General features: G+C 38.2%; 1 protein-coding gene across 3 annotated transcripts in view; it reads right to left on the reverse strand.

Annotated features, from left to right (window-relative positions):
• LOC124720054 overlaps positions 1-12,661 on the reverse strand; it is a 190,167-nt gene that overhangs the window by 60,766 nt on the left and 116,740 nt on the right. For all 3 annotated transcript variants that reach the window (XM_047245319.1, XM_047245318.1, XM_047245317.1), the window contains one exon: positions 1,123-1,466. In XM_047245319.1, the coding sequence (XP_047101275.1) occupies positions 1,123-1,466 (344 nt within the window). The remainder of the gene's footprint in view (positions 1-1,122; positions 1,467-12,661) is intronic.

The following is a 12,661-nucleotide window of genomic DNA, read 5'->3' on the forward strand; positions in this document are numbered from 1 at the left end:
ATGGAGTATATCACGTCACAAACAGTGCTCTCCATGACATTCAAATAAGAACAACTATTAGATTTACTAAGTTTCATGATACAGCATGAAGCCTCAGTTGCTGCTGTTTATAAAAACTGAACAATTGTTCTGAAATCCCCCTGAAAGCTCCAAAATTTTGGGTATGGCCAAATGCTATAACACACAAAGAGCACAGTATCACTTAATCTGATTTGTGTCAAATACAACATCAACTCTACTGGCAATGTCTTCAGATAATCTCTGCGGCAGAATTGTCGAATGTCTCATGAATCAAATTAAGTTTCATGTAATTTTATGCTATATGATGGCCAGTTACACAGACAATTAAGTGCATTCCAATAACATCCAAAGTCTCTCACAAATTTATGGTTCTATTTGCAGGGAAACTGTGTTTAACATGCTTGTTGAACCAAGTTGAAAAGGGGTAAAGGGTTAAAAACATACAAAAACAAACATCACTAAAAAAGTAGCAAAATTGGAAGCTATCCATCACTACATCTATTACACTGCTGCAAATAAGAGGTGGTTCTCACTCACAATACACGTTCTAAACTAGAAACCAAATGCAAAAACTTGAAAACAGAAAGAAAACTAATAAAGTTAATATAAATAAAAAGTTCAGTGTGAAAATGTACAGCTAATTCCAAGCAATTTTACTCGGTTGCAAAAGTGTGTATTATGATGCACCAGAACCTACTTTATTTCTGCAGAATTTTAGATTAGCATTTACAAAGCAGTATTCATCTGAGGCAATCAATCTGGAATAGATCCAGTGGTTACAATTAACCATGGACATATGAAAAGAACAGCGAGTTAAACAGAATTATATTGCAACCAGACAACAGAAGGAGCCAACTAGGGAAGTAGTAAAAATACTGTGGGAATAAACTGATGATGTTAACTCGGCTGATAATATAGAAACCGGGAAGAAAATCAGGAAAAAGATGATTGTGGTAAATTTTTGGGTATTCTCAGTTTCAGCCTTAGTCATCAACTTTTATAAATACTGGGAGCCAACAAAATTTCAGACAGTAGATGTTCTGCAGCCACCAGCCACATGAATGCAACATAAGATCAGAAAGAGAACTGGCAAACACTCACAAGTGGCAGGCTGACGGCAGCCTCCTTTACCAGCTTGGCAGCACCCTTCGCACTGGATGCTGGTGGCAATGGGAATCGCGTCACACATTTGGCCTGTGACACCCCACAGCGCCCACTCCGACTCCTCTGCACACTTGGTGTCACCGCTGCTTTCTGCTTTATCATCTCCTTGTTGGGTGGACATGTGATGGTGGCACAACCGGATGCAGCAGCTTCCTTGCCGCAGCCATTGTGGCCTGTGACCTGTATGGGAGACAGCACTTGTGGCTGGGGCTCAGGACAGCTGCGCTCCACCTTGCTGTAAGCTAAAACTTCCTGCAGTGTGCTGATGTTGATGCCAGAGCCTGAAAGAATTACACAGTAATCCTGCAGACTCTGATCATGAATAGTGTTTGAAAATAGGTACAGCAATTAAAGCACCTATAGAACAGCATTCTATTCTATGCTGTGAACACCAGAAATCACTAAATACTTACCTGCACTTGACTTCACTTGACTTCATCATTCAATATAAGTTTCCACACTACTAATTTCAACATTCTAATCGGTTTCTAAGGAAACATTTTCTTTCATAAAATATTCTAAATTTACAGTCCACTAAAACTGTGAGTTCTTCAAACTTTGATCCCTCTTATAATTGTACATCTTTCCCTTTTTCCCCCCTCCAAAGACTGATATACCACATTTGAAAGCCCTCATCTCCCTTTAAAACCAACATTTAGCTTTTTCTACAAAATTATTAAATATTAAGTTACACGTATCCAAAATTAACATGTTCTAGAATGTTCACATCTTAAAATGTGTCTGTGACTGTGTCCAAATTTAAATATTATAGTGTCGTATGCCCAATTTACCTATTTCCAGATGTACATATTTTTACTGATGTTGTGTTTCTTTGTGAAATATTCAAATTATACAACATAAGATTCCATAAAATTTTTGACAGGCTTTAATCCTAGTGCACATTAAGACTTTGACTTCACAAAATTGTACCATGTATAGTATTAATTTTTGTTGCTATGACTGTTACTTTAATTTAACATGTTATATAGGCACTGTTTCTTGAGTTTCGTGTTAACGTTTTTCCTAGTTTGCTCCCTTTAAATTTATTTACTGTTTAACTTTTAACCTTTTAATTGTTTTGCCATTGCTCTACCAAAGATGGCATTTTCTTTATATTTGGGCCTCACTCTTGAGTAGTAACCCAACAGAAAACAGTGAACTTTGAAATCAAAATAATTTACAGAAGAAATTGTAAACAAAGATTTTAAATACCTTGACAAGAATATTTAAAAATACAACATTACGTAGCAATCGTGCTTTTAAAACATGTCATGAACATTGATGAAATATGGCCATTATTTACACACACTGTCCGAATGAAACAAGATACCTGCTTTGGTATGGTCATAGCTTTACATGGGGGACACATTTAAAGTAATCCTCACAGAAACTGCCCTTTTTTCCTTCTAAACCTTTCTGCATATATGTCATTTTATCTTTAAGTTTTATATAGATTCATGAATAATTCAAGACCGCATTCCATGTATTTTTTTGTGAATTGACTTAGTCACTACTAAATTCCTGACAAAAACAGCTGTTTAAATCTTTTCTACTGGTATCTAAGGATGTAGAGGCTTATCTACTAGGGGTAAGATACATACTGCCTACAGGAAAATTAAAGAGACCTTTGGAGAAAAGAGAACCACTTGTATATCAAGAGCTCAGGTGGAAACCCAGTTCTAAGTAAAGAAGGGAAAACAGAAAGGTGGAAGGAGTATATAGAGGGTCTCTACAGGGCTGACGTTCTTGAGGACAATATTATGGAAATGGAAAAAGATGTAGATGAAGATGAAACGGGATATATGATACTGTGTGAAGAGTTTGACAGAGCACTGAAAGACCTAAGTCAAAACAGGGCCCTGGGAGTAGGCGACATTCCATTAGAACTACTGACTACCTTGGGAGAGCCAGCCCTGACAAAACTCTACCATCTGGTGAGCAAAATGTATGAGACAGGTGAAATTCCTTCAGACTTAAGGAAGAATATGATAATTCCAATCCCAAAGAAAGCAGGTGTTGACAGATGTGAAAATTACCAAACTATCAGTTTAATAAGTCACAGCTGCAAAATACTAACGCGAATTCCTTACAGACAAATGGAAAAACAGGTAGAAGCCGACCTCGGGGAAGATCAGTTTGGATTCCGTGGAAATGCTGGAACACGTGAGGCAATACTGACCCTACGACTTATCTTAGAAGAAAGATTAAGGAAAGGCAAAGCTACGTTTCTAGCATTTGTAGACTTAGAGAAAGCTTTTGACAATGTTGACTGGAATACTCTCTTTCAAATTCTGAAGGTGGCAGGGGTAAAACACAGGGAGTGAAAGGCTATTTACAGTTTGTACAGAAAGCAGACGGCAGTTATAAGAGTAGAGGGACATGGAAGGGAAGCAGTGGTTGGGAAGTGAGTGAGACAGGGTTTTAGCCTCTCCCAGATGTTATTCAATCTGTATATTGAGCAAGCAGTAAAGGAAACAAAAGAAAAGTTCAGAGTAGATATTAAAATCCATGGAGAAGAAATAAAAACTTTGGGGTTCGCCGATGGCATTGTAATTCTTTCAGAGACAGCAAAGGACTTGGAAGAGCAGTTGAACGGAATGGACAGTGTCTTGAAAGGAGGGTATAAGATGAACATCAACAAAAGCAAAATGAGGATAATGGAATGTAGTCGAATTAAGTTGGGTGATGCTGAGGAAATTAGATTAGGAAATGAGACACTTAAAGTAGTAAAGGAGTTTTGCTATTTGGGGAGCAAAATAACTGATGATGGTTGAAGTAGAGAGGATATAAAATGTAGACTGGCAATGGCAAGGAAAGCGTTTCTGAAGAAGAGAAATTTGTTAACATCGAGTATTGATTTAAGTGTCAGGAAGTCGTTTCTGAAAGTATTTGTATGGAGTGTAGCCATGTATGGAAGTGAAACATGGACAATAAATAGTTTAGACAAGAAGAGAATAGAAGCTTTCGAAATATGGTATTACAGAAGAATGCTGAAGATTAGATGGGTAGATCACATAACTAATGAGGAGGTATTGCATAGAATTGGGGAGAAGAAGAGTTTGTGGCACAACTTGACTAGAAGAAGGGATCAGTTGGTAGGACATGTTCTGAGGCATCAAGGGATCACCAATTTAGTACTGGAGGGCAGGGTGGAGGGTAAAAATTGTAGAGGGAGACCAAGGGATGAGTACACTACACAGATTCAGAAGGATGTAGGCTGCAGTAAGTACTCGGAGATGAAGCAGCTTGCACAGGATAGAGTGGCATGGAGAGCTGCAGCAAACCAGTCTCAGGACTGAAGACCACAACAACAACACTGGTATCTACAGGTCATTTATTCGCATTATCATAATTTAAGCTATTTAACTTCTTGCTTAAGAAGACAGTGTCTCCTGTTTAAATTACATAAATTTATAGTTCCTCTACGTGAAGATAAGCTTGTTGCTTCCTTTCCTGTGCACCTTTCATGACAAGGCACATCCAGAAAGTAAGTTTTATGATGTTTCCTTTAAAGTAGACATATTTAGCTGGGAAAATTGCCTATGCACAATAGATCTCTGATGTGTCAATTGAATGCTGGCTGCACTGGTCCTCCCTGGTGCCAGTACTGTGGCAGCTGTGCCCCAAAATGGCATCCCTTATTTGTTCTCCCATTGCCTGGGAGGTTCAGTCAGCAATAAGGTTCGACAATGCACAAAACATAGCAACCACCGAAATTCATCATCAGCTCTGCCAGGTCTATGAGAAGAAGATCATGAGCGAACAGATGGTGCATTGCTGGTGTGGGCTTTCTCCCAAAGGTCATCAAAGTGTCCACGATGAAGAGCACAGTGAGTGATAGTCCCTCATCAATGACCTCCTGGTTAAGATGATGCGGCAGCACATCTTGGATAACCATGTCTTCATGATTATGGAGCTCAGCAGCCATTTTCTAGAGATATCGCAATCCTTGTTGCATCAAATTGTCCCTATGCACTTGCGCTTGAAGATATTGTGTGCCAGGTGGGTGCCGAAAAATCTGATGCCCGAGCATAGAATAAAACACTTTGGAGCACCACTGACATTTCTACGGCAGTACTATGATGATGGCAACGAGTTCCTTGACAGGATTGACACGGGTGATGAGACCTGGATCAAGTGATGAAACATGAATGCATCTCTTGACTATGGATACCAATCAGCAATCAACGTATTAACATCACAGTGGATTTCCAGCCAAGACAAAATTCAAATAGACTGTCAGCGCAGACAGTGATGTGAGTGGTGTTTTTGGGCAGGAAAGGTATTCTGCTTACTGACTTCCTGCCCAGAGGTAACACAATGAATGCTGACTGTTACTGTGAAACAATGTGGAAACTGTGATGTGTCATTCAGAATGAGGTGAAGGATTCTTACTGCAGGTGTTGTGCTGTTTCATGACAATGCTCATCCCAATATGGCTCGGCACACAGCAACTGTTTTGCAGAAGTTCGGCTGGGAGCTGTTTGATCATCCAGTACACAGTCCTGGTCTTACTCCCAGAGATTCCTATCTTTTCTTGGACATCAACAAATTCCTACCTTCCTGCCAACATTCTGACAATGATGAAGAGCTCAAGACAACTGTCACATGCTGGTTCCATTCACAACTGGCAGACTTCTATAACATGGCAATACAAAAGCTGATACCACAATGTGGCAAGTGAGTCAGTTCTTTTGGTAACTGTCACAAAATAATAATAATTAATAACGAGTATAGAATTCTGTTTTCTGTTGACTCCATCAGATTTATATTTTTAATTATGTATATAGACTTGCCACTTTGAGCTCTGTTGACCTGATTGAAAAACATGGAATGATGGGGTCACTGATTGTTCATGAGAATAAATTAGTGGTAGATCCCTAATGTGTGTCCTGTAAATGTACCTTTATGTACTGATATTACTGGACTTTTACTTCAGATATAGCTTAATGTAAGGAACTACTTCTTTACTTCTTATACCCATTTACCCTGGGTCTTTTCTCATAGTTTTCTTGTTATACTTTGGTTTACACTATACCAATACAAAAAGTTCTTATACAACATCACCAAATGAGATGTAAATCATTTTTTTTCTTGGTACATCAGATTTACCTTTACGTTTGTACTTAGACTTGAAATTTGAGCCTTGTTTCTCTTAAAAAAAAAAAAGCGCTATGAAAGAATTACTTAAAAGGGATAGAAATCAGCAGATGTGATGTATATGTACAGGCAAACAAGTGATTAAAATTTTAGAAAAACTGGACAATTTATTCAAGAGAAAGGTCCTCACAAGTTAAGCACATCAAAAATCAGCTGATCCATCTCTGGCTCTTGCGCAAGAAGTTATTTGACTTGGCACCAATTAATAGAGTTGTTAAATATCCTCCTGAGGGATATCATGCCAAATTCTGTCCACTTGACGTGTTAGATGATTAAAATCCCAAGCTGGTTGGAGGGACCTGACCATAATGCTCCAAACATTCTCAGTGGGGAAGAGATCCAGCTACCTTGCTGGCCAAGGTAAGGTTTGGCAAGCACAAAGACAAGCAGTAGAAACACGTCGTGTGCGGGCAGGCATTATCTTGCTGAAATGTAAGCCAAACACGGGTTGGCATGAAAAGCAACAAAACGGGGCTTAGAGTATCAACAATGTACCATTCTGTTGTAAGGCAGCAGTGGGATGACAACCAAAGGGGCTTTCTATGAAAGGAAATCACAGCCCAAAACGACCCTCCTGGTTGTCGGGCCATATCTCCAGATGTGTCTTCAGCCTGGAATCTTAGTGAGTAAGACAGAATTGTCTTCAGTGATGTGCACCGCTTCAGACCGAGCCTCAATGACCAGTGAAGATGTGGCTGGAAACACTCTGGACAGCAGTGGGATACCAACCGGTCAGCTGCCACATGGCGCAACAATCAGGAGTGATAGTCTGGGGTGCAATTTCTTTTTATAGCAGGACACCTTGGTTGTCATCAGCATCATCCTTAAAGCACAGACGAATGTCAACAATATTCTACGCCCCATTTTGTTGTCTTTCATGGCAACCCATTCTGCGCTCACTTTTCAGCAGAATAACATCCACCTACAAATGGCAAGAGATTCTACTTCTTGCCTTCAAGTTTGCGAAACCCTACATTGGTTGGCAAGGACACTAGACCTCTCCCCAATTGATAACATCTGGAGCATTGTGGATAGGGACCTCCAACAAGTTCAGGATTTTGACATATCTTACAGGAGGAGATCCAACAATTCCCTCAATCAATGCCACGCTGAATAACTGTTTGCGTGAGGGCCAGAGGTGGACCAACACATTACTGACTCACTCAATTTGTGGAGCTCTCTCTCTCTCTTGAATGAATCATCCAATTTATCTGAAACTGTATTCATTTGTTTGTCTGTACATGTACATCATATCTATTGATATCCACCCAATTTCTTGGGTTGGGGTGGCAAGCACCAACCAGGAGTAAGTGAAACTAAAGTTGTAAGTTTCTAAGAGAGAAGGAAACTGGTGACTTCCAGTCAACAGTTCTGAGCTAAAGGAGTAATCACTCCAGGAGTACATTTTTCCATTTATTTCTGAAGTAAATTTACTTACTCCATTACTGATGGAGAGCACCAGTGAAGAGTACACTACTACATTAGTAACTTGAGGAAATAAAACCAAAACTTACCTCTAGGCAGTAGTAGGAGTAAAACAAGAGAGTAAGGTGTGATCTTTGAGTACTGTCTTTTAAGTGTCGAATTCTATGGATTACCTGGACTACAAAGAATATATGGAGATGGAGGAAGAGGTGAACATCCCAATAATGAAGGTTTGTGATGTGTAGCGACAGTGATTTCAAACAGCGGTTTGGATTTCATACGGAATCTTGAGTAGCTGCTTTTTATGCTGGAACTGTTACTGCAGCATAATTCTGACAGGAACCATACTTTGTCTCCTAGGCGGCAACTTCTTTGTGGACTGCAAATCTTTTGCACAGGTAATTATCAAATTGTAGCAAGTGATCCCTTTAATATCTATTGTACTACTACTACTACTACTACTACTACTACTACTACTAGAAGAGCTTCTAACAGTGTGATAAACAGTTTAATTGCATTAAAGCCACTGTATGTGTCCATGCCCCAGAGCCAAGAAAATATATCAAAGAACAAAAGGGAATTCTATCGAACTGATGGATTCCCAAATGTCATAGGGGCCATAGATTGTGTACACACACCCATAGCTTGTCCTGGAGCACAAGCAGAACTATACAGAAATTGCAAGAATTTGTTTTCTATCAATACACAAATCATCTGTGAAGCAGCAGAATTTGAAAATGCACGATATGATGGGTTGCTTATTGGAGATAGTGGGTACACATTCACTAAACATCTTATGACACCAGTGTTATGAGCACACGTGAGCTGAACGGCACCAATATAGAGCCCATATTGCTTCCAGATGTGTAATTGAGTGAACGTTTGGTGTTTGGAAGAAACGTTTCCAAATTCTCGCTAAAACAATGCGATTTAAACCAAACAAGTGTGGAAATGTTAATGTGTCTGCTGCAGTTGAACACAACTTTGGAACAGAGGTTAGAGATGTGTGTCACCCTGATGCTGTGGAGGTGAATGACATTAAACAATATGCATTTCACCCAGAAGCAGATGCTGCAGGCCAAGCTGTCAGAAGGTCTATTATACTTAATTAGTTTAGTTAAAATTGTATCTAGTTTGCTATTAAAATGAGAAGCTAGTGTAAAGACGTTTCTTACTTAAATGAATAAATAAGCCACGAGATTGTCACTACTGCAGTGAATACAGACTCATTTTATTTGTGTGTAATTTTATAGTTATGTTCTTTCTTTCTTTCTTTTTTCTAGGGGACTAACACTCTCATTTCATTTCTTAACTGAGTATAAAAAGTCATACAATGTTCCAATTATTTCTAAAAAAAAGACCTCTTTTATAATACTGTAAATTCAGATAAATATCAGAATGTGGTATTAACAAAAGTTACTACCGATGGTGAAATGATAAACAAAAATATTATGCCGTACAAGAAACAAGAACATATTTACCATTTGAAAAAATATCAAGGAAATAAAAGATGTTTTATACATATGAATATTTTCTTCTTCATTGACAAAAACCCAAATTTCTCGAGCACATTGCCTGAAGAACTCAAACCTGAAGTTTGCTCCATCACGTTTTTGAACTTATTCATAATTTCCATTTTAAGTTTATTCTCTTCTTCTATGATTTCTCTTTGTCTTTCTATTAATATAATTTTTTCATTGTATTCCTCTCATAACAAACGCATTTTTAAGGAAAGTTCATATGCTTTTTTCAGCAATTCTTGGTTCTTCACTACAACCGCATGTTCTCTCTCTCTTTTTCTGGGTGGATCATCTGATATGCTCCCATCAGAGAATGGAGACTGAGGTTCATGACTATGTGATAAAGTTCCACCTTCAACAGTTTCATTGCTACCTTCAGAGCAGTTATAATAATTGAAGCTGCTTGAATGTATCAGATTATCTTCAGATTCATTAATTCCCACTATCCCTTCAAAAAATTGTGGGATCATATCAACAACCATTTGGCTTATATTGTTGATCTTCATCTCACCTACTCCACCACCAGTTTGAAATTGTTCTCGATTACATTTAGCTTTCATTTTCTTTGCTTTCGTTTTCATGTCCTTCCAAATTACTTTAAGCTGCTGTTGTTATCTTTGTGCAAGAGCTTCTGCATTGTATTCAATGTATATTTTTTCCCAAGCATCCTCTTTCCTTTTTAGCATGTTGGCATCTTGCTTTTTAGACTCAATTTAAGTTATGTACTTTTTCATTATTTCAGCCAACTGCTCATTTTCATTTTCTGGTATGTTTTTTGAACATTTCTTAGCTACCTCAATGTTGCTGCTAGCTTGTTTCTCAAACTGGCACTTAAATTAATACATGTCACCAATCAACAATGGACATTGGTAGCTGTAGATGGTGGCATTAACAACAATTTCATCCATTAGCAGCAAATTTCTTTTTCATAATACACAGATCTTATCAATAAATAGTACAATTAGTAGAATAACATTTACATTTCCCAATTTTAATAATTTAATTTAATAATCCTTCCTAGCTTCTAAAATTATAGCGATGAGTGTAAATTATGCAAAAGGTGATGAAATTAAGTCTACAGACAATCCATATTTTCCAAGAGGGAATGTAATGCACGTTCCAGCAATGTGCAGAAATTACTTACTTCTTTAGTAAAAAGGCATTACTACTTTAGTTACAGCTACAGAAGTAAATAGAAATTGAGCTCTCCAACAGTTGTCAACAGAGTTATTACTACAAGAGTTATTTTGCTAAAGTAGCCCAGACTAAAGAAGTAAGTGTTACTACAAGAGTAATTTATACTAGTTTGGTGCTTGCCACCCTCAGAGTGTGTAATTTTCATGGTGTTTTCAGTATAATCTATCTGTGCTCCAGAGGGACATCATAATATATCTACTTCAACATTCAGTTTTTATAACTGATGAGTGCTTGGTTTTACTACTTGTTAAGATTTAAATATATTGCAAATGTTTTACTTAATGAAGACATATTGCCGGTATGACATAAAATCTTCTAGTTTTATAACTTCATTTTTATAATACTTCTTCAATTTGTATTATTTAAAAGACATGTATAAAAACTGTATATTCAGTTGTTGTTGATGTTGTCGTCTTCAGTCCTAGACTGGTTTCATGCAGCTCTCCATGCTACTCTATCCTGTGCAAGCTTCTTCATCTCCCAGTACTTACTGCAACCTACGCCCTTCTGAATCTGCTTAGTGTATTCATCTCTTGGTCTCCCCCTATTATTTTTACCCTCCACACTGCCCTCCAATGCTAAATTTGTGATCCCTTGATGCCTCAGAACATGTCCTGCCAACCGGTCCCTTCTTCTTGTCAAGTTGTGCCACAAACTCCTCTTCCCCCCAATTCTATTCAATACCTCCTCATTAGTTATGTGATCTACCCATCTAATCTTCAGCATTCTTCTGTAGTACCACATTTCGAAAGCTTCTATTCTGTTCTTGTCCAAACTAGTTATCATCCACGTTTCACTTCCATACATGGCTACACTCCATACAAATACTTTCAGAAACGACTTCCTGACACTTAAATCAATACTCGATGTTAACAAATTTCTCTTCTTCAGAAACGCTTTCCTTGCCATTGCCAGTCTACATTTTATATCCTCTCTACTTCGACCATCATCAGTTATTTTGCTCCCCAAATAGCAAAACTAAGTGTCTAACTTCCTAATCTAATTCCCTCAGCATCACCCGACTTAATTCGACTACATTCCATTATCCTCGTTTTGCTTTTGTTGATGTTCATCTTATATCCTCCTTTCAAGACACTGTCCATTCCATTCAACTGCTCTTCCAAGTCCTTTGCTGTCTCTGCCAGAATTACAATGTCATCGGCGAATCTCAAAGTTTTTATTTCTTCTCCATGGATTTTAATACCTATCTGAATTTTTCTTTTGTTTCCTTTACTGCTTGCTCAATATACAGATTGAATAACATCCCTGTATTTTACCCCTGCCACCTTCAGAATTTGAAAGAGAGTATTCCAGTCAACATTGTCAAAAGCTTTCTCTACGTCTACAAATGCTAGGAACGTAGGTTTGCCTTTCCTTAATCTTTCTTCTAAGATAAGTCGTAAGGGCAGTATTGCCTCACGTGTTCCAACATTTCTACGGAACCCTAACTGATCTTCCCCAAGGTTGGCCTCTACTCGTCTTTCCATTCATCTGTAATGAATACGCGTTAGTATTTTGCAGCTGTGGCTTATTAAGCTGATTGTTCGGTAATTTTCACATCTGTCAACACCTGCTTTCTTTGGGATTGGAATTATTATATTTTTCTTGAAGTCTGTGGGTATTTTGCCTGTCTCATAAATCTTGCTCACAAGATGGTAGAGTTTTGTCGGGACTGGCTCTCCCAAGGCAGTCAGTAGTTCTAATGGAATGTTGTCTACTCCCGGGACCTTGTTTCGACTCAGGTCTTTCAGTGCTCTGTCAAACTCTTCATGCAGTATTGTATCTCCCATTTCGTCTTCATCTACATTCTCTTCCATTTCCAGAATATTGTCCTTAAGTATGTTGCCCCTGTATAGACCCTCTATATACTCCTTCCATCTTTCTGCTTTCCCTTCTTTGCTTAGAACTGGGTTTCCATCTGAGTTCTTGATATTCATACAAGTGGTTCTCTTTTCTCCAAAGGTCTCTTTAATTTTCCTGTAGGCAGTATCTATCTTACCCCTAGTGAGATAAGCCTCTACATCCTTACATTTGTCCTCTAGTCATCCCTGCTTAGCCATTTTGCACTTCCTGTCGATCTCATTTTTGAGACATTTGCCTGCTTCATTCACTGCATTTTTATATTTTCTCCTTTCATCAATCAAATTCAATATTTCTTCTGTCACCCAAGGATT

The sequence above is a fragment of the Schistocerca piceifrons genome, chromosome 11 (genome assembly GCF_021461385.2).
Source record: "Schistocerca piceifrons isolate TAMUIC-IGC-003096 chromosome 11, iqSchPice1.1, whole genome shotgun sequence".
Classification (NCBI taxonomy): domain Eukaryota; kingdom Metazoa; phylum Arthropoda; class Insecta; order Orthoptera; family Acrididae; genus Schistocerca; species Schistocerca piceifrons.